The sequence below is a fragment of the Delphinus delphis genome, chromosome 3 (assembly GCF_949987515.2).
Source record: "Delphinus delphis chromosome 3, mDelDel1.2, whole genome shotgun sequence".
In the NCBI taxonomy this organism is placed as follows: domain Eukaryota; kingdom Metazoa; phylum Chordata; class Mammalia; order Artiodactyla; family Delphinidae; genus Delphinus; species Delphinus delphis.
The window spans coordinates 67,787,911-67,810,701 of NC_082685.1; the positions used below are offsets into that span (position 1 = coordinate 67,787,911).

The 22,791-nt window shown below is 39.2% G+C and overlaps 1 protein-coding gene across 1 annotated transcript in view; it reads right to left on the minus strand.

Annotated features, from left to right (window-relative positions):
* CCDC192 (coiled-coil domain containing 192) overlaps window positions 1–17,486 on the minus strand; it is a 172,119-nt gene extending 154,633 nt beyond the window's left edge. Inside the window, 2 exon segments of the mRNA XM_060007165.1 lie at window positions 13,717–13,824; window positions 17,466–17,486. Coding sequence (XP_059863148.1) covers window positions 13,717–13,824; window positions 17,466–17,486 — 129 coding nt within the window.
* Window positions 17,487–22,791: the final 5,305 nt, after the last annotated feature.

Consider the following 22,791-nt stretch of genomic DNA (forward strand, 5'->3'; position numbering starts at 1 on the left):
ATCTTCTCTTTCTCTCACAGTCCACCTAATCCATCACAGAGGACAATTATTAAAACCACCCCATTAAGTAATGTGAATTGTTATGTTTATCTCCTCTTATTGATGGTTCTCTTAGATCATCTCCCCCACAACCCATGCCCACAAACACAGCAATTAATATTGTAGACGAGGTTTCCAATGTCACTCAAAAACCACTCAAAAACAAATTGAGTCTTGGCAACCCTTGTAGAGCTCACGCTACAGAGAGTAGTGACTTTGTTGAAAAACAAAGGCTTCCTTTGTGCGAAAAGTTTTGCAAGCTATGTTGGACCACAAGCTATGAAATTCCTTGGCAATAAATAACCGAGGCAAGCACTGGAAAAATTACCTATCCTACCTGTGGAATGGGCAGGAACCCCTAGGTCTGAAGATACTTTTAGATCACAGAACTGGTTTGGTCTCATTTCAATTTTACAGCTAAAAACAAACAACAAATTCCTCATGCTACCCCCATTCCTCATGCTACCCCCATCCTAGACAAAACAGACTTTTACATTTATTAATATTTCTACTTTAACAAGTTATTTCCAGCTGTTCCTAGGTTTATGCACATCCTAAAATAGACTCCCAAAGGCCCTTAATTTAGAAGCATGGTTACCCCCTGTTTTAGTTTGCTAGGGCTGCTCTTAAAGAGTACCACAAACTGAGTGGCTTAAAAATAAATTTATTATCTCACTGTTCTGGAGACTAGAAGTTCAAGATCGAGTGTCGGTAGAGTTGGTTCCTTCTGAGGGCTGTGATGAGGAATCTGTTTTATGCCTCTTCTCTGGCTTTGGGCAATTTGCTGGCAATATTTGGCATTCCTTGGCTTCTAGAAGTACGGCCTTTTTCTCTGACTTCATCCTCACATGATTTTCTCCCTGTATGTCTGTGTCCAAATTTCCACTTTTATATGGATGCAGCCATATTGGATTAGGAGCCCATCTTATTCCAACGTGTCCTCATTTTAACTAATTACATCTGCAAAAAATAAAGTCGTGTTCTGAGGTCCTAGGAGTTAGAACTTGAACATTTGAATTTGGAAGGGACCAAATTTAACCATAACACCCCCAAATTGGAGTGGGAGGAAGCAGGGAACTCTGAGTAATGAAGAAACATTTAAGCTCTGACTGAAAATAGAAATATTCACCAAAAAGTCAATCGATAGTTGAAATATAAAGTTAGGGATCCAGACATAGAGATTTCTAAGACGCTTTTAATCTTCAAATAAGTCCTCTGGGCTGTATGAATAGATAAATATACCAGAGAGAAGTGGGACACGGGAAAAGGTGAGGCAATTAATCACTGACTTGCATGTAAAGATAAAGTGTTTGGTTATAAAAGTCAAAAAGCAATAGTATCAGGTTCTAAGAAATTAAAGCCAACAACTGAAGAGGCCTAGGACCCATTCCTCAGGTACAGCTAGTCCCTTTAAGTTCTGGTCCATTCTTGCTACCGAATCCAAGCTTGCTCTGCTCACCGCACGACAGGCCAGTAAATCAGAGACGAGGTGTTGAGGCAAGGAATACGACTTTATTCGGAAAGCTGGCAGACCAAGAAGACAGCAGACTAAAGTCTCAGAATAACCATCTTATCAGAGTTTGGATGCCAGTTTCTTTTATAGCACAGAGAGGGGGAAGAGATGAGGAAGTAAAGTAAAAAGGTCATGAGTTTTGCAAATATCCCCTGGAATGGCCAGCCTCCAGGAGGGGATGTGTTATTTTCTTTTCTTGCATCCATCTACAGGTGGGCAGGGTCAGAATGTTTCCCTGAACAAAGACACTTTGGTTTAACATTCAGGCAGAGGAGCAGGGTTCCCTGAGGCAGGCCATTATGTAGAGACCGTATCCGTATCCGTTTAGAGAACAAGAGCAACAGTAAGTAAAAGTTAAAGTAAAATAAACATATCCAACATGTAGTCAGATTTGGCTCTTCCCTGTTACATTCTCAGAGCACTTTTGTGGAACAGGGCAAAGGCTTTCCCTGCTGGTAGGACTCACAGAACCGACTCTCCACTCTCTGGCTTGTGGTATATGCATTCTGCTATCCTTGAGTTTCTTTCACAGGTCTTTCTTTCTCCTCAGATCTCCTTAGTGTCCCACTTAATAGAGGACAGCTGGATTCTCATACCTGATCTGTGTTGTCTTTCATGTAACATCTAGAAAACTTCTCTTTCTACATGTGAAAGAATGATAGTAGAAAAGGTCAATAAACTATTAGTACTATTACGTAAATAGTTTTGACTTGGATAGCCCCTAAAGGGTATCAGGGACAGCCTGTCACTATACATCCATTCAGTAACTGCAAGAGACTCATATTTATACAACTCTAAATTTAAGCACTAAACTGTTCCTGAAGCTAATAAATGAGATCTTCATACAAAACACATGGTCATCTAAAATTTTCTTCTTGAAGCCCCAGGCCCTGAAAAACGGGAAAAAGAAAAACTATTTCTAAGAAACAGGTTAAGGGTCTGATGTATCAAAGGACTGAAATATTCAGAAGACTTAAATGAAGAAATCCAAATTACAAAGCGTCGAGAAGAGTCCAGGGCATACATGGGGTACATTGAGCCTACATGGAGCCTACCATAGGAAATGTCACCTTTAACATCTAATGATTCAAACATAAGATAACTGGGGTGACCACAGATCATCCGGTCACCTGAAACTTGGGATCAGTCTTTTATTTTAAATTGAAGTATGTACATACATATATATATATATATATATATATATATATATATATATATATATATATACATTTATCCCTCCCCCCTTTCCCCTTTGTTAACAATAGATTTTTTTGCAATGTCTCTGAGTCTATTTCTGTTTCATAAATAAGTTAATTTGCATCATTTTTTTAAGATTCCATGTATAAGTGATATCATATGATATTTGTCTTTCTCTATCTGACTTACTTCATTTAGTTTGATAATGTCTAGGTGCATCTGTGTTGCTGCAAATGGCATTATTTCATTCAATTTTATGGCTGAGTAATATTCATATATATCACATCTTATATATCATATGTATCATTTATGTGTGTGTGTATATATATCACATCTTCTTTATTTCTTATTCATCTGTCAATGGACATTTAAGTTGCTTCCATGTCTTGGCTATTGGAAATAGTGCTGCTATGGACATGGGGGTGCATTTATCTTTTTGAACTAGAGTGTTCATCTTTTCTGGATATATGCCCTGGAGTGAAATTGCTGGATCATATGGCAACTCTATTTTTAATTTTTTAAGGAACCTCCATTCTTTTCTCCAAAATGGTTGCACCAATTTACATTCCCGCCAACAGTGTAGGAGGGTTCCCTTTTCTCCACGTTCTCTCCAGCATTTATTATTTGTAGACTTTCTGATGATGGCTGTTCTGATCGGTGTGAGATCAGAATTTGCATTTCTCTAATAATTAACAGTGTTGAGCATCTCTTAATGTAACTGTTGTCCATATGTATGTCTTCTTTGGAGGAATGTCTGTGTAGGTCTTCTGTTCATTTTTTGATTGGGTTGGGTTTTTTTTGATATTGACCTGTATGAGCTGTTTGTATATTTTGGAAATTAATCTGGTCTTACATTTAGGTCTTTAATCCACTTTATGTTTAATTTTGTATATGGTTTTAGAGAATGTTTTAATTTTGTTCTTTTACACATGAGCTGTCCAGTTTTCCCAGCACCACTAATTGAAGAGACTGTCTTTTTTCCATTGTATATTCTTGCCTCCTTTGTCATAGGTTAACTGACCATAAATGCATGGGTTTATTTCCGGGCTTTCAAGCCATACTGTTTTGATTGCTGTAGTTTTCTAGTACAGTCTGAAGTGAGGGAGCATGATTCCTCCAGCTCTGTTCTTCTTTCTCAAGATTGTTTTGCCTATTTGGGACTTTCTGTGTTTCCATAAAAATTTAAAATTTTTTGTCCTAGTTCTGAGAAAAATGCCATTGGTAATTTGATAGGGATTACATTGAATCTGTAGATTGCCTTGGATAGTATGGTCATTTTAACAATATTGATTCTTCTAATCCATGAACATGGTATATCTTTCCATGGGTTTTTGTTGTCTTGATTTTCTTCATTATAGTTTTCAGAGTACAGGTCTTTTGCCTCCTTTGGTAGGTTTATTCTTAGATATTTTATTCTTTTTGATGCGATGGTTGGGATCAGTCTTGAATACTACTTTTCCATTTAATTAATTACCAAAGAATCTTGTAAATATTTCTTGTCTCTTCCTTCTCTTCGCTACAAATAGGAACTTATCATTTCTAAACTGGATTTTTGCAAGCCCTGACACATGATATACCTGACACTGGTCTCCTAATAAATCTGTTCTCAGTAGACACAGAGTTTTCTGTCTGAGGGCAAATCTGAATACACTTCAAACCCTTTAATGGCTCCCCATTGCCTATAGGATCAACACCAGTTTTTATAATGGAAAGAGCATAGATTTGACATCAGAGAGATGACTGGATGAATCCTAAGTTGATTTGAGACCTCAGGGAAATCACTGTCTGTACTTCTATTCCATGGAACATATGGTGTAATGGGAGATATAGACCATTCCAGTTACTGGGGGTGGGGTGGGGAAGGTGGTAAAATGGGAGAAGGATTATGAGAGCACCTGGTGAGGACATCTAACTCAAACTTGAAAGAGGAAGAAAAGCATTTTGGAGTAAGTGCATCTAATTGAAGACCTGAAGGGAGAAGTTTGTTGGGTTTTGTTGGTTAATGGAAAAGGGGATGAGAGGAGGTGGTGGAAACAGAGCAGAGCAATTCTCTGCAGAAGTAGAGGGAAAGGGATGCATTAATTAAAACTTGACTGTAAGGAACAAGGCCTTTTGGTTTTTTTATAGATAAGAAAGTAAGAGAGAATACATTCCTTTCAAGAAATTGAAAGTGGTTTCATAGTAATATGCTGGCTGTGGTATAAGATAAAACTGGAGAAATAAGTAGGGGGTTAGACCACAGAGGATTATAAAATCTGTTAAGAAGTATATATTTGATCCTGACGGGGCTAATTTAGGATTTAAGCGAGGAGAAATAGGAGGTCTGCGTTGTAGAATCTTCACTCTGGCTATAGTGTTGAGGAGTCATCAAACAAGGACCATAATGAAAGTAAAGTAGGGAGAAGTTTCTGCAGTTGGTGGCCTGGACAAGGGTAATGGTGGTAGAGATAGAGAAAAGAAGATGAACTGAAGAACAGTTTGAGAGAAATTATTCATAGTACTTAGCAATTGGATGTGTGGGGTGAGGAAGAAGAAAGAATCAAAGCAGCACAGATTTCTCATATAAGCCACAGGGGGTGCAGGTAGCACCTCTCCCTGGCCTAGGGGATTTGAGAGCAGGAACAGATTTGGGGCAGGAAGCTAATGGACAGGTAGAGTTTGAGTTGCCTCTGAGAACCTTGGTGGGCCTATTCGGTAGGCAGTTGGATATCCAGGTCAGGGGTCAGGAAGAAGATCAGGACTAATGATGAAAACTTGGTTCTTCTCTGTGGATTGTCCTCTAAAGGCAAGTCACTAAGGGAGAATGTATAGAAAGAGCAGACAAGCAGGCTGCAATCCCACAAAAGAGCTTTCATCATTTGCAAAATGGGAATGCAAATTTCCAGGACCAGTGGGAAAAATACACAAGCTAACATACGTAGGAGTACCTTGCAGAACACTTGGCTCACAGTAAGGGCTCAATAAATATTTTATTGAATGAATAAATGAATAATTCAACAAAAGCGTACACCTAATTTACTAATTTCCTTGTAGAGGTTAAGCAAAGTGAAAGTTAGTTGGCCATCTCTGAGAAAATTTTATGAAGAAAATGTAGGTTATGCCCATGCAAAAAGATACTTGCTCTTACCACCAGAGCCAAGACTTATAAGGGGCAAGGCATTTGCTTTTTCTTAGACAAGAAAGTCACATTTATTAGCACTGGGTCAGCTATTTAAAACTGACCTCTGTTTGATCTTGACATTTACAAGCAAAAGGAAGTCTTTAGTTATGTAACAGGCCAGAAGTCCACGCATCCCTGACAACAGAAGCCCATTTGTCATTGTGCTCAACTCTACTCAAAACAACACATTTCTTCACCAGCTTGTATTCTTTCCTTACATTCTCTGAGGTTCCCAATTGGTGTGCAACAATCCAGTAAGAGGGTTAAAATTGACAACTGCTTAGACAGGAGGGTGTGTGTGTGTGTGTGTGTGTGTGTGTGTGTGTGTGTGTGTGTGTTAAGAGGGAACTCTTCTGCAATAAAATAAACTAGAACCAAATTGTTTAACAAAATTCTCAATTGCTTGGTTTCATGGTGATTAGGAAACGCATTCCAAGTCAAACAAGCTGCTTGTGATTTTGTGGCATTAAAGTAGACTTCCAAACGGATTGGAAAACAAAAACTCATTCACAGAAACTCATGATTTCAGATTGGCATATCAAGCATAATTTCTGAGCGTTTGCAGAAATGAATACTCCTACCAAGGGCACATTACTTATTTCAAATAAACTTGACATCAAGGGATCCACTGTTGCATTTAAACAATGGAAAAAGAACCAGAACATTTTTGGTGGCAATCTCAATATGTATCAAATCACTTTTAGCTACTTACACACATATTCAGCAACTAAAAATTTGCTGGAGATCTATATTCTTTCTATTCCTAAACTTAAAGAAAACGTAGATTGAACACTAAGACGCAAATAATGGGAGTTTATTTTAGAGCCTTAGGTACAAAATGATGAATAAATATTGGTTATTAGAGTCAAACATACTAGCCTTTTGTCTTTCTGGTTTTCTGCTTACTTTTCTCAGTCGTAAAGTTAAAAGATCAGTTAGAAGCTTCGTTCAATCGCCAGAAACTTTTGCATATGTCAGAGGGGTTCATGATAGTTCTCACACTGAGAGGAAGTATTGGTAAAGGACCCAGAAGACTGACTCTAAATTCCAGCTCAAAAATTCACCTGAGATTTACAACGAGAAATAACTGCTGAAAGTCATTCCATTATAGAGCATTGGCATTGAATTGAGAGTCCATAGAGTCATGCATCTATGAGTAACTGAGTTTTGACAAGGCTTTCAAGACCATTCAAAGGGGAAAAACCGTCTCTTCAACAAATGGTGCTAGGAAAACTGGATATTTACATGCAAAAGAACCTTGACGAGACAAAGCACTACATGCAACAGTATGGTGAAGGGGTTGGATGAGCAAAGCAGGTATTTGCTAACCTAATATCCATTCTCCCCTTCGTAGTAAAAAAAAAAAAAAAAAAAAAAAAAAAAAAAAAAAAAACCCTATACTCTTGGGGTAACAATGTGCCCAGTTAAAAATCCATATTTCCTAGGCCCCATGATATTAACCATGGTCAGGCATATGTAAGAATTCATTAGGTGAGTTTTGGAGAAAAGCTCTTCAAAGAGGCTGCTCAGCTGGCAGTTGTCCATCCCTATTTTGCACTTGCCTTTTTCATCTTCATGCTACTTGACTTCATGAATGGCTGCAGCTGCAGGTACCTCTTGGACCCTGAGGATGGGAGCTATGTTTGTGAATGCACGGAGACCAAGCCCAGGCCTCTGAGAGCTGCAGAGCTCCTGAGCCTATTCTGGGCTCCCTGTGTCCAGTCTTACTCAATTACTTGTTTAGGCCACTCTTATTTGGGTTGTTGTTTTATGTACCCAAGATTAATCCTCACTGATTCACTTAGTTACTGTGGAGCTGGGGGGCACGAAGCAAGAGTGATGGTTCCTCTTCACCATTTGGTTTGGGTTAGGGCTGGAAATTCAGTGTAGAGTGAGAACTTGTTAGAAATGCACATTCTTGACCTCCACCCCAGATGGACTGAATCCTACACTCTAGGGGTGGGACCCAGCAATCTGTCTAACAAGCCTCTAGGTTCCAGTTTGGGAACCAGGGTGAGTTCTTTTTGTTCAGTGCTGCTTGAGTAGGAAACTTCTTTAAATGGCTTTGACCTATGACCACACGTTCTTAAGAACAGGGTCTTTGAATTTTAAAAATACTTATGTTTGAATATCAGCCTCACTGTTTATTAACTGTATGACCTTGGGAAAACGGCTTAACATTTTTGAGTCTCGTTTTCCTCATGGAGATTATAATAGTGCCCCTAATAAGGTTCTTGTGTGGATCAGATGAAATGTCTGTCAATCGAAGCACAGTACCTGGAACACTATAGATGCTTAATGAATGTCAGTTTCTCTACTCTGCCTGCCATTGGCAATACACTGCAGGGGTCTGGTACCAGGCCTGAATCCCTGTAGGATGTGAACTTAGCCACCACCCCACTACAACCCCTTTCATGGTTTGTCTCCATTATTGCTTCTGCTATTCTTTAGGATGGAAGAGAAACTTAGGGAGATCCCAGGGGAAAAAAGAAAGGGAAAGGAATCCTCTTGGAATATAACGTAATTGATCCAGTTCAGTAAAGAGTGAGGATACAGGAAGCTGCTGTTACTAGTTTTATTTGGGGCTTTCGGAAATGTCTCTCTCATCAGGTGAGGGGGAAACTATGCCTAACTGGCATATGAGCTATGACTAAGAAGTAAGAAAAAGACTCCCATGTGCTTTTTTCAAAAGTTGAGAAATAAAACTAGCATGTTTTTCTCCATTGAAATTTCTCTGCACTTTGAGTGTCACCAATAAATCTCTCTTTATGAAAACAAAAAGGGCACAATTATTTTTATGCTCCAAAGACCATCAGGGGCCCCTTGCTGTGTCTTGTCTATGTCTTATTCCTACCTGGGAAACACAGTTGGTAGAAAAAAAGATCAAGTTCCCCACCGAGCTTCCCACCTCCTAGCTCCTGCTTCAAATAATGACATCTCTTTCGCAGCTAGCATATATGCCACACTTAATATATAACTAATGTTTTGCTAGGTATGGTATCCGAAAGACGCCTGAAGCTAATTCTGACTACGTAATTGTTACTGGATTCACCTCCTTGGTGAGAAAATGACCACAGATTCCCCTCACCCCCCAGTTTCTGCCCGCCCCCCTCCAAACTGAAAAGACCAGACACTGGAGCTGAATGGGCAATTCAGCTCCCAATCTTGGCAAAATCAGAGAATGGGCAGAAACAGATAGAAGACTTAAGAGATGAAGCAGAAAGAAGGTTAAAATACTAAAGTCCCTTTATCAAATGAGGAGCTGAGGAAGAAGATAAGAGAAAGCTGGGTGGTAAAAAAAGCCAGCTAGGGCAAGGGAGCTGGGGTGGGAAGGGGACCTTTTCTGGTTGAAAGACTCTGAGATTGTGAGCACTAGAGAAGAACCACTGTGTTGAGATCTGGGTGTCTTTCAAACACTTTGAGAGACATCAGTAAAAAAGGAAACTTACACACACACACAAGCCCATGACATATGACTCAGAATATACAGTTCTGTTATGACCACTAGCAGCGGTAGAGATAAATTAACATTAATCGAGAACCTACTAAGAACCAGGTTACACTCATCTCGTTCAATCCTCACTACAGCCCTATGAAGCCAATGTGTTCACCCTCTTCTGCATAAGACCACTGTGACTCAGAGAGACTAAGTGAACTGCCCAAGGTCATAAAGCTAGCAAGTCCTGGAGCAGAAACAAAGCCGGAGCTCTCCTGGGTCTGCTGCTGGGAGCCGGGAGCCAGAGGCTGGTGATGACTGAGACACACTGGGCCGATGCTGCTCCCAGAGGAAATGTCTCAGGAACTGGCCTCCCTCGTCCCTCTGAGCTGGTGGCTCTCTGGATCTGTGCTCCACTGTGACACTGTGGCTTCTCCTGATACTCTCTTAGCACAAAAGCTGTGCAATCTCTTAGCTTGCATACAGTCATCAACTACAACCCCCGGAGCCCCTTTCTTTCTCCCTCCCATGCGCACTGGGGATAGAAGCCAGCACACAGGCAAAAACTGCCTTTTTTTGAGTTTCCCCTGAAACCTCTTCACGCTTCTTTTTTCTCCTCTTGACTCTTTTCCTCCTTTCCTGTGCCTCCTTCTAGTCCTTTCTCTACTACCTAATTTCCAGGCATTTCCCCCCACGGGTCTTAACCTGCAGGAAATATAATCAAATATTTTCTTTAACAAAACTTGGCAATGTTTTGAATTATCTACAGTTATTACCCAGGAAAAGAGATGGATTCTTATGTCCCTTTCTCACTCTGGCCAGCTGACTTGCTGCAAACTTACTTCTTAGAGCTGTGAACAGCCCAGATTAAAAGTATTAATTGCAAATTATCCTGCTGTCATATTTCTTTTATTTTGACACTAGTGGCATGACTGCAGAGAAATAAAGAATAATTGTTAGCTAAGGGAATCCAACAAGAAAGTCTGTGACCTCACAGAGGAAGCGCCACACTCTCCTTATCTCCTCACTAAGTTCCTTCTTTTGCATAGTAAGCCAACAGAGACCTTGCTAGAAGGGACCCTAGAAAGGTTCAGTTTAAGTAACCTGAGGCCCAGGACCAACAGGTGTTTAGTGTAGATGAACCCCGAGGCATCTATCTGGGTTAGTTCTATGTGCATCACTAAGAGGCAGAGCCGGGAGGTAAGAATTCAGCTAATGTCAAAATTTAGCCATTTCGCAAAGGCAGGACCCACTGGTTGACAATACCATGAGCTTCCACTCCTTAGTTCCAGCACAAATCTTTGTCCTCGACATTTCCTCTCCTCTTCCCACTTGTTTCTAGCCCACCAGGCCAGCCCATCTGACAAAATGATTTGGATTACCAGTGAAAGCCAGCTAGCATTCCCACTGTCTTTGTGACAAATCCTAAATTAATGGTATTTAAAAGAAGCCTTAACTCAGCCATAAAAAGAAATGAAATTAAGTTATTTGTAGTGAGGTGGATGGACCTAGAGTCTGTCATACAGAGTGAAGTAAGTCAGAAAGAGAAAAACAAATACCGTATGCTAACACATATATATGGAATCTAAAAAAAAAACAAAAAGGTTGTGAAGAACCTAGGGGCAGGAGGGGAATAAAGACGCTGGGACGAAGTGAGAGAGTGGCATGGACATATATACACTACCAAATGTAAACTAGATAGCTAGTGGGAAGCAGCTGGATAGCACAGGGAGATCAGCTCCGTGCTTTGTGACCACGTAGAGGAGTGGGATAGGGATGGTGGGAGGGAGGGAGATGCAAGAGGGAAGAGATATGGGGATATGTGTATATGTATAGCTGATTCACTTTGTTATAAAGCAGAAATTAACACACCATTGTAAAGCAATTATACTCCAATAAAGAAGTTAAAAAAGAAGCCTTAACATGTATACACATAAACAGGAAAAAATACTCCTTCACATACACATACACACACACACACACACACACACACACACACACACACACACACATCATTGTCTGGACCACTAAAGACAGTTTCTCTTTTTGCAACCACAAAGTGGCCTAGCCTGGTAAGGAAGACAGTGGCACCCAGTGGACAAATGTTTGATTGTTTGAGACAGGTGTCCCATTCAGAAATATTCTCCTTTCTTAGCTTGAAGAAAGGCTATTTGCTCCCCTTACCTTTCCCTATCCTTCTGCCATCACATTTTTAAAACATCTACTGAATTTAAAAATAGGGGGGAGGGGAGTGTCGTTACAGTTTTTATCTCTTCAAGAATAAGACTAAACTGAAACACTGGAGAAAGGAAAAATTTCAGGATTAAATCCTCTGAGAACAGTGTCTATATTTGATTAACCTATTTCAACAGTAACAGCGGAGACAGCCAAATCTAATAAAATATTCAGCTTAATTAAAAATGTAACGTTGAAAATGCCTGTAATGTGCTTTTCTTCGCACATAATATTCTCCTTTTCCTCACACCATTGCCAACTTCCAATTAAATTGCCTTGGTTATATGCAAATTTGGCAACTCCAGGGGCAATACTTCAGGAAAATAACATACACAGATCCTGCAACTTGATACTATGCTGCAGTCTATCTGGGAACCATACAAATACCTACTATTTTCACTCTCCAGCCCCTACAGTGATTCTTTTGGTTGTGAGCTACTTGGGTAGAAAAGCTTTGCTTATCTATCTTTCTTCCCTCAAACTGCTAACTAACATCTTACTCACGGTAGTTAGAAAGAAGTTGAGTGAAATCCAGTTTCCATTTTATGTAATTAATCTGCTAAACACTGAAAAGAAGTATCTAATTGTTTGATGTTACATAAAGGGATCATCCAGTTAAGAATCTTAAATATTAGGGGCTATTTGCGCTGGAGAAAAACATTTTATAAAGAACAAAAGGGATGAGGACTTTTATGGGTGAACTGAATTTTACTGATTTAAATCATTAAAAGACGTTCAATTACAAAATAAGCATACATCTTCTTAGTGTAACCTAATACCAGCAAGGGTGCCCTTTTTAGTTAGCCATTCAAAATTTCTTCCAAGTTTGCGTGCTCTGAAATCCTTAGTTTTTATGCTTTGAAATGGTACCTCATGTTTATCATTATATTCTTTGTAATTCAAATTTTGCCACAGTTTGAAGCTTGCTTTTTCTGTTGTTTTAAAGAAAAGATGAGTTGGCAAGCCAGCGTTATGACACATGGGTGAGATGGAATCTTTCCCCAGTGGGTCTGGGCCTAGGGCACCACGCTTTTGTTAATTGACAGAAGGCCCCTGTGACCCCTTGTGTCTATCACATTTAGGTAGTCAGCAATAAACACATCCCGAAGTAAGAGATGTACTTTTTTGGTAAGCTGAAAAAAAAAATGGAGGCCATTTGTACATGTATCCCTACAATACACGTTAAATGTACTTCTTTTTGTCATAACACAAGCACACTTTCCCCCTCGTCTCTGCAAAAATTCTTATAAAATTCTGATGCACTCAACTTTTGCTATACAGACCTTTCTTATTAAAAACTCAAAATTGTTTTTCAAAAGTTTCTAAAAATTTATTTGCAAAATGTCTCAATCCATGACAAATCAATCAATGTTTATAAAATCTCAGGGTCTGTGTCCTTTTCCTCCACTGACTGCCACCAACAGTGAGCACTGGTGCCCTGTGCTGTGGGAGGACCCACACTCCTGGCAGCTTTGCCCTCTGCCAAGCCCCCCTGCCCAGGGGCAAGGGCAACGGTAACAGCAGGATTTGTACCACGTACACTGTACTGTTTGCAAAGTGTAATTGTGTTGGGAAATGGTCTGAGCTTTACTGAGAGCCATACTCCGTGTCTCCGCACTCGGAGACCTGGTGTGTAGGCAGATGACATATAAGGCAACCCGACGGCCGGTAGAGGCTACACTCCACCTATGACTTGCTTTGCTTCTGTGAGTGTCACAGCCCAAGAGGGATGCCAGGATTTGAAAAACTCTCTTTCTTCACATAATTGGAGAAAGTTGCTCCTGTGTAGTTCCTATAGGTTTTATCTTACTTTGGGGCTTATCTGTTTATAATGCAAATATGTTTCACTTATTCAGAAATCTACTTGCTTAAAGATGGCTTTCCTAACTCATGGGCTGTGGCGAATGAAAATCAAAATATAAATCTAAGAGGAGTTTTAAAGGCTGAAAAGCTCCATACAGATTAAAGTAATTATTGTTATAACTAAAATGAATGAAATGGGGTGTGTGTGTGTGTGTGTGTGTGTGTGTGTGTGTATGTGTCATTAGGTACAGAGGTTAAAACACGTATTTAGATTTTCCTTGCTCTACTGCACACTGAGGAACATATATTTCCAATCCCAGTGACAGGTATTACCTGTTCGGATAAGACTCTAGCCTTTGCTTCTGCTTCCATCAGGCAAATCTCCAAGGCCTCGAGCCGTGCCAAGGTAAACGCCATCTGTCTGGTTTCCAGGGACTCTTTCTTTAAAACAATAATCAAGTATTACTTTTTGACATGGGTAGTTTCCTGAGTGCATCTCAAACAACTCTGGGGACTAAGGACAGTCTTAATAAACTCACACAAATCATCTCCTTTTCTTCTTCAACATAGCAATAAAACAATGAAATGTTACAAAAACAATAGTGTTATTTAACAGTTTAGAGTCTAAAGGCAGAGTAAAAAAAAATGCATATTAATGAGCAATGAACAGCTTTAGAAAGGTAGAATAAAATATCCATGTTGAAATTTGGTTAGTCTGCAACTTTTATTCCTGATACAGAGCTTTTCTTCAAGAGGTTAGAACCAGAATTTCACATTCCCAATAAGAGATGTCATCTAGAATGCCTACATTTTTAACATTCACCTAGCTTGGGGGTCATAGTCATTTGAATTCAGAGAAGCTCTTGGTTCCTTTGATTGTCACCTTCTTATCACAAGTTTAATTAAAGCAAAGATACTACATGGTTTAGAATCAGATCATTCTTCCCCAGAACGTGGCTAATATGACTCAAATCAGCAGATGTGTAGACTTTCCCTCTCAAAATTAAGTTACTCTTTATCACGTACAAGCAGAAAAATGTGCAAAGTTGGTATGAGAATATGTTACCAGCACTACTGAGACTAGAGCACTTCCTGACTACTCTTTGGCCATTGAGACAATTAATTAATAAAGACACAGCAATATGGAAACTTCAAAGGAAAACCTCATATGTGCTAGGATTATGAGGTTCCTATAGCTTCCTGGGATGTGTCCTGTCTTCTTGTGAAAGTTCAGGCTGCTGCAGCTGCTTCCAATTAACCCCACAGGAAAAAAAGAACTGAGTTCCTACATATTAAAAAAAAAAGAACAAAAAAAATACCCCTGCTGCTTTATTTCCCCTTTGGTTTAGGAGCCCACCAATTTTATACATATGTGCATTTCCTGACGATACAATAGAGCCATCTGGTGGTAAATGAACCAGCCATAGAAACAAAGCATTTATTCAGTTCCTATAATTGTTCATGCCATCCTTTGAACCTTAGGACCCTGGCAAGGACCTCTGATAGAAATAAATGTTGCTCTGTTCAAAAACAGCATGGCTCCTAAATCACACATGGCTGCGTAATCTCCCCGAGGTCAGCCTTTGGGGGGTGAACATCTTGGGTTAGAACAGTGATATTCGGGATGAACAAATGACCCTCAGCCTCCCATATATGATTCCAATAATTTCAACAGTCAGTCCAAAATATCTCAAAACAAAAGCCTCAGAACAAAATTCTTGTGTATTTATACTTACAGGTAGTTTATGCTACAAAACATTTTATGCATAAAGGAGAAATTGTCAAAAGTCCAAACTTTTCCAAAAAGGTTAAGGATCCCTGACCTAGATTGCTATTTCCAGGGGGAATCTTCTTGTCCAGTGTTTGACCTCGAGGAAATTTTTAAAAGTAGACCCAACAAGATCATCTAATCTATTTCTCTAGGTCTTTTTCTCCAAACATCCCTAATTTTCCCTGACAAGAAGGACAACCATTTCCAGTAAGACAAAAGCATTGCAAGTCAAAGCCAAATGAAACAGGCTTGACTGGAGACTGTTATTAAATAACATAGGACTTTTTGTACAGGTAGATTTAAGAAATCATCATGTGTTATAGAACAAGGAGAGTCCTGAGCAAACTGTGAGGAATGCAAAGCCTGTCTCCACCTTTACCCCAGCTGTCACTCTCCACTCCCTGGCTTGCCTTTCTGTCCCCCTCTCCTTTAAGGGGAAGAGCCATGAATGTATCTACACTGGAGAAAGAATGGCTTAAACAAAGTCAAGCACTTTTTAATAGGAGACAACCTCCATTAACCAAAGGAATACAGATTAAATCAAGAATAATCTCGCAAATAAGTAAATACCAGGCATTGGAAGTTTTGGAGGTAGGTGTGTGTTTTCAGGGACTCTAAACAGTTAGGTGTAGTCAGTCCTTGCCCCAGTTTTGCAGGATGCAGTGGTACGAGAGCAGAAAGTTAGGATTTATACCCTGAAGTTCATTCTCCCTCAGGCACATGTGGACACACAGTACATAAATTGATTTATGTTTCTTATGAACATGAAACTGTCTTGGTGGTTAAAGTAATGGCAGAGTGAATTATATTAATCAAAACTGAAAACATATGATATATATAGGTGTTTGGGGATTGAACCTGTGTCTGTGGATTTCCAAATGGTAAATTCCAGCACTTCAAGTGGGTAGTCCAGTTTTTAACTTCTACTCTTTGTCCTAAAATTTTCTACCTAAATATCCATCAGTAATCTAAGTGCATGTATCTAAGATAACCAAGATGATCAAAGTAAAAGAATATTACAAAATATTAATAATTCTATAAACCTTTTGGTTACAGTAAAGACACTAGATTACTATGCATGTGTGTTAAAGTTGACAGTCTACTAATTGACAAACCTTATGGAAAATTGTAAGAGTAGATTTTCTTTTAGCTGCAATGTTTCCTCATTTGAGAATCTGGAGGAAAATCTACTCTTTGTTCTAAGTTAATTTTTCTTATTTCTCTAACCCATCTCAGTACCTTTTCATTGTCCCCTTCCTTACTTTTAAGTCATTATTTCTTTGTCTTACAATGACCTTGCTCTTTCTCAGCCAAACAAATCCCCTCCACCCTTCAGGACTGGTTCAAGGTCTCTGATTCGTCGAGATCATCCACATCCCTCTGAATCCACGTGCAGCACTTAGAAAGGCGCCTGAATGCAGAGGCTAGACTGGTCACTGCACCGAGCATTTAGTAGGAGCTCAATAAGAGTTGTTGATTGATTGAAGGCTCAGCAGTCAGAGAAGGGGAACTGCACCAGATAGAGCGGTCCTTCACGCTGAGAGGCTGTAACAGTGACTCCTTTGAGCAACACTTCCCCTGCATCTGGCTTAGAACACTGACAAGGATCAGAGCCCCAGAGACAGAGAAAGTCCACTTGCCAAGGCCAGGGGCCAGACAGCGTAGCAGAGGGCAAGGAGGTGGCCGTGGCGTTGGGTGATGATGGCAGGGCTGATGTGAGGATTAAATGACGTAAATCAGGTAAATGCTTGGACAGATGAAGTGCTCAATTAATATTATTTTGAATAATTCTATTCTCCTAATTCTTTTAAGGGAATCATTTGATATTAAAACTTTCTAACTTGTTTTTAAACCCTAGTAAAAGAAAGTTCCCATAGAGGCCCTTTGGTAACAGCAAACGATCAAACCACAGCAGTGAGAAATTCAGTCAAGTATGCAATTAGAACAAAGCTAATATGTTAAATATGTGGGTGCATTTCTTTAAAAGCAAGATTGCTAAATAATGATGTGGCTATGGCAAATTCCACCTTTACACAAGAGCAATTTGACATGAGTCAGTTGAAGACAATTAAATGTTTCTAGCAATCTGGAGCATCTATCGTGCAGGGTTCCAGCAGCAGCCCCTGCCCCGTAGTGCGGTAACTTCCCGCCAGGTAAAACACGCTTTCAACACATTTTGCAACAAACTTCCTGCTTGATGTCTCCCCTATTTATTACCATGGTCCATTCATCTTTCCCAGTGCTTGACAAGCGCCGAAGGCCCTAAACTTCCCTCTACGACCTGCTCATATTGCCCACGCTAGCCCCTTACCTCCGGGCAGACTTTTTCCATTCCTCCCTCAGTCTCTGGTGATCAGAATTCATTTTACAGTGGAAAGTTCATCACTCTCATGTCCTTCTGTGCTTAGCATTTGCAATAGTTTCTTAGGTTAAATTGCCAATTTCTATTTAGGCAACAATTTAACAACTCAGTTCTCTTGATTCCAGTCCATTCAAGTGAAAACAGTATTCCTCTGTGTTTGGGGTTGTGTCATTAATCACTAAATAAGATATTTAAATTCAAAACTTGAACAAATTACAACTATTGTCAAAGCCCAGTGGAAAGGGTTTCTAAGTAGAAAGTGCCCATCAATATGACCCCGAAAGGGATGGTCATGGGAGGATGACAGATGAGCACTGACTAAGGGGAACTCTGCTTGGATTCTGGAAGGACACGTTCCTTACCTGACCTGAGTCTCACTGACTGTGTGTCTTGGGCTATGTGACTTTGGGGCTTCACTTCTCGGGGCCTCAGTTTTTTCATCTTTAAATGAAGAATACACTGGTCAGGTTGCAGAAGAAAACAGGTGGTCATTCCAAAGGAGTGATTGAGGGCAGTGTGATGAAGGGAAGAGCATGGGTACGGTTATGGAAGTCAACAAAGGATGGTGAGATACACCCTGCATGCAAAGATACTTTTTGCCTTACCTTGACCTGAAGAGGTAGGGGGAGAGGTAATAGGAGAGCATTATCACAGGATCTAGAAAGAGAGCTTGGGAGAGGGCCATGCTTTAAACCGAGACCTTGGGCAGAGAAATACAGCCACTGCCAACCTGTGCCCAGGCAGTAGTGGTTGATGGACCAGTGGAATAAATAGCCTGACCCTCCTCTCCTCTCACCCGCTGTACTTCTGTCTCTATCTTCCTCGGGCTGAACCCAATGAGAAATCAGAGGGCAAGAGAGCTTCAACAAGAAGTGCAGAGAGACCAGCTCCCTGGAAAAGAGCAGAGTGGGGGAAGGGTGGAGGGTGGATAATGGAGGGGGCAACAAAGATATCTCAGGCCAGAGGGGTTTAATGCTATTAGTGGTTCCCAAATGCCAGCCCATAGATCAGTGTTGGTTTGTGATAACATTTTCACCAGTCAGCAGGAAAATGATAAATGCTAACTTTTGAAAAGGACATTGTGAATTTTTCATGAAGCCAAATTTATTCCATTTAGATGACTGTCCTTTATTCTGAGCTTATGATCATTCTATATATTTTGGTGTTAAGAGGATGTGTATTTAACAAATGATGGTGATAGTACATGGGAATTTTTGTGTTTTACTGTTTTTTCTTGAAAAAAATTGAAAAATTGGCAGTCTTACAAAAACTAAACCTAATTATTTTTTGATGGAAATTTTTACTAGTTTATGAAATCTGAAAGTGTAGAGACCCTCTATCTAAGTGATCTCTGTTAAATTCTACATTAACTGTTTTGTCAGGTGGCTATTCCAGAGCTACATTCCCTGAATTCCATTGGACTAAGTCCAAGATGGACCTGAATTCGGTATCAAGTTGTTTTAGCACAGTTCCAAGATAGTTATTCTAGGAAAAAACCCACACTTGTAAAGGTCAACCTTTTACCCTGTGAAAGATTTAACTCCTTTTCCATTTCTATAGCATCACCGATAGAACAAATGAAAAAGGTATTTGAAAGGAATTGTTAACTCAGATTTTAATTTATAAAAAGATTGTTGGTGGGCTTCCCTGGTGGCGCAGTGGTTGGGAGTCCGCCTGCCGATGCAGGGGACACGGGTTCGTGCCCCGGTCCGGAAGGATCCCACATGCTGCGGAGCGGCTGGGCCCGTGGGCCATGGCCGCTGAGCCTGCGCGTCCGGAGCCTGTGCTCGGCGACGGGAGAGGCCACAGCAGTGAGAGGCCCGCGTACCGCAAAAAAAAAAAAAAAAAAAAAAAAAAAAAAGATTGTTGGTGAGGAAGTTAAAGAAAGAGAAGTGGCCCTGTGACATATGATAGTTTCATAAATAACTTTAAATAATGGCTTACCTGAAACTCTTAACAGGCCAAGTCATTTTAGTTCAATTCAAAGCAATTCAGTTCATTTAAGTTCAAAAAATATTAAGGGCTCACTATTCGCCAGGTACTGTGCTAAGCAATGGAGAAATAAATAGTAACCAGACATACAGGATTAATACCCTCACCAGATTCTCAGTTTAGAATTTCTCTCCAATACAAACATCCTAGGATTTAGTTTTATGTAAAAATCAAAAGAATGTCAAGAGTTTGGTGATTAATTTAATATTTTTATTTTTATTCTCACTCATAAAATATTGCTCTGTGCTTTGGGGCCTTGTTCTTTTCTCTTTGATGAGGATTCTGGTAGATGTTAGAAAGAGGTAAGAGGCAGTCCTAACCTGTTTTCAAATATTCCAGATCTATCTCAAACAATATTGATTTATAACTCCTTACAGACTGTGAACCAATAGTATAAGAGGAGAAAAGGACCTAGTAAATAGTTCGTATCTTGCATCATTTCAGCTAAAGTTAACAGTAAAACAAGGACTGGGTTACAGGACACCTGAATTTGGGGTCATGTTATGTTACAGAATTTGTTCTGTGACTTAAAATAGCCCTCCAGCGTTTTGATTTTATGGGTGGATTTCTTAAAACTTTGGGCATCACAAATCTCTTGGACTACCTGATGATATATGTCAATTCTCTTACTAGGAAAAAAAATGCCTATGTACATGCTTGTGTACACACACACACACACACAATAAGCACACATGCACACTATTTTGCCTATACTTTCTGGGTGCTTAAGTGTTTTTCTCAGTGCTATTCATGTAGCCCAAATTATGAATTCCTTATTTAGAGGGAATAGTGTATTCCAGCACCTTTAGTTTTTATTCTAAAATAAAAGACCAAATATTAATGAATGAGAGTATTAATATGTTCTTGGTGCCTCTACTGTAAATCATGCAGATGAACAAACGAATAATCTTCTCTTCCTAGAGACATACTCCAAACTCAAAAGAAACAAAATGGCTCTTCCTTCTGGAGAGTAGAGCAAGTGGCATACCTTCCCAGGGAAGCCTGCTTCTTGTAACTGAACTACACAGCAACTAGTGCTAACCCATTCTGCTGACGGTGAAGTAAAGATTTTAATAATGAGAATATATTTCTTTCATAATAAAAAAAGAGAAAGGACATAGCAAGGTAATTCGCTATTAAAAAATAATTTTTATTTTTTTATTTTTTATGTATAAATCATGATTTACTTCTTGTACCTGAGTTCATTATAAACATCCAAATAAAGATTTTATTAGCAAGGAAGAGATGACAAGAGAGGTTGGGTAGGCAGCTAACAGGGTCTGCCACAAACAGCATAAATAGCTGATAACCTTTTTCAATTTATTTGCCTTTGATGTGAAGCTCTTTACACCGGGGGTAAGTAAGCTTTTCACAGAGCTTTCACGTGATCTATCCTGTACTTATAATGTTTTTCTTTCCCGTTTTTTATTGTCAGAGGAAAAAAGCATTTTTTTGACATCAGAGGTGACACTAGCAATTAAGCATTAGTAACGACTTCATTTCTTCAGACGATCTCTTTGAAACTCTAGGGCTAAAGTCAGCAGCTTTGTGTACATTGTCTTATGTTGTCATTTTTTCTGTACCGGCAGTATGGGCCCATGAATATTGTGTTTTCTGCTTTCTGAATATCTGCGGATTGATCTTCCCCAGTAAATCAATTTAGACTGGGTTTGTTCTAAAATCACTGGGAGCAGGGAGAGTAACTTTGAATTAGACAGTGTTGGATGTTTCTAAAACAAAAACAAATAGCACTTGGTACTTCCTGTGGTTCTTGGTTAATCATCAAGTTGTATGCCAAATATCTTGAGAACTGTGACTGGCCTTTGATTATTCCTCTTTGATTAGCACTTACATTAGAATTATTGAATGTATTTCAGATGTTTGCAGGTATTAAAATGTTATATATTATGTGATTTTATGAACAATTTGTCTTATGTTTTATCCGTGCTATAGGCATCTATCAAAACATTGGTAGTATGTTTCCAGAGACATTAAAACAGAATTTTCCCCTCTGTGAATACCCTGACCCATTGTTCTAATTGCTTCAATGTTTGTAACATTTGCTGCTTTCTTTTTTTTATTAATTAATTATTTTTTTTTTAATTGGAGTATAGTTGATTTACAATGTCGTGTTAGTTTCAGGTATACAGAAAAGTGAATCAGTTATACATATACATATATCCACTCTTTTTTAGGTTCTTTTCCCATATAGGTCATACAGAGTATTGAGAGAAGAGTTCCCTGTGCTATACAGGAGGGTCTTTATTAGTTACATATTCTATATACAGTACTATGTATATGTCAATCCCACTCTCCCAATTTATCCCTCCTCTCCTCCTTCCCCCCAACACCAGTAACCATAAGTTTGTTTTCTACATCTTTGACTCTATTTCTGTTTTGTAAATAAGTTCATTTGTACCATTTTTAGATTCCACATACAAGCGATATCATATGATATTTGTCTTTCTCTGTCTGATTTACTTCACTCAATATGACAATCTCTAGGTCCATCCATGTTGCTGCAAATGACATTATTTTGTTCTTTTTATGGCTGAATAATATTCCATTGTATATATGTACCACATCTTCTTTATCCATTCCTCTGCCAATGGACATTTAGGTTGCTTCCATGTCCTGGCTATTGTAAATAGTGCTGCAATGAATATTTACGTGCATGTATCTTTTCGAATTATGGTTTTCTGTGGATATGTGCCCAGGAGTGGGATTGCAGGATCATATAGTAGTTCTACTTTTCATTTTTTAAGGAAGCTCCATACAGTTCTCCATAATGGTTGTACCAATTTACATTCCCACCAATGGTGTAGGAGGGTTCCCTTTTCTCCACACCCTCTCCAACATTTATTGTTTGTAGATTTTTTGATAATGGCCATTCTGACTAGTGTGAGGTTATACTTCATTATAGTTTTGATTTGCATTTCTCTAATAATTAATGATATTGAGCATCTTTTCATGTGCTTTTTGGCCATCTGTATGTCTTCTTTGGAGAGGTGTCTATTTAGATCTTCTGCCCATTTTTTGATTGGGTTGTTTGTTTCTTTGATATTGAGCTGTATGAGCTCTTTGTGTATTTTGGAGATTAATCCCTTGTCAGTCGCTTCTTTTGCAAATGTTTTCTCCCATTCTGTGGGTTGTCTTTTCATTTTGTTTATGGTTTCCTTTGCTGTGCAGAAGCTTTTAAGTTTAATTAGGTCCCAGAAAAATGATTTTTATTTTTTACAAAAATAAAGGAGAAGATGAAATGGAGACTTATTATTTAATAGAT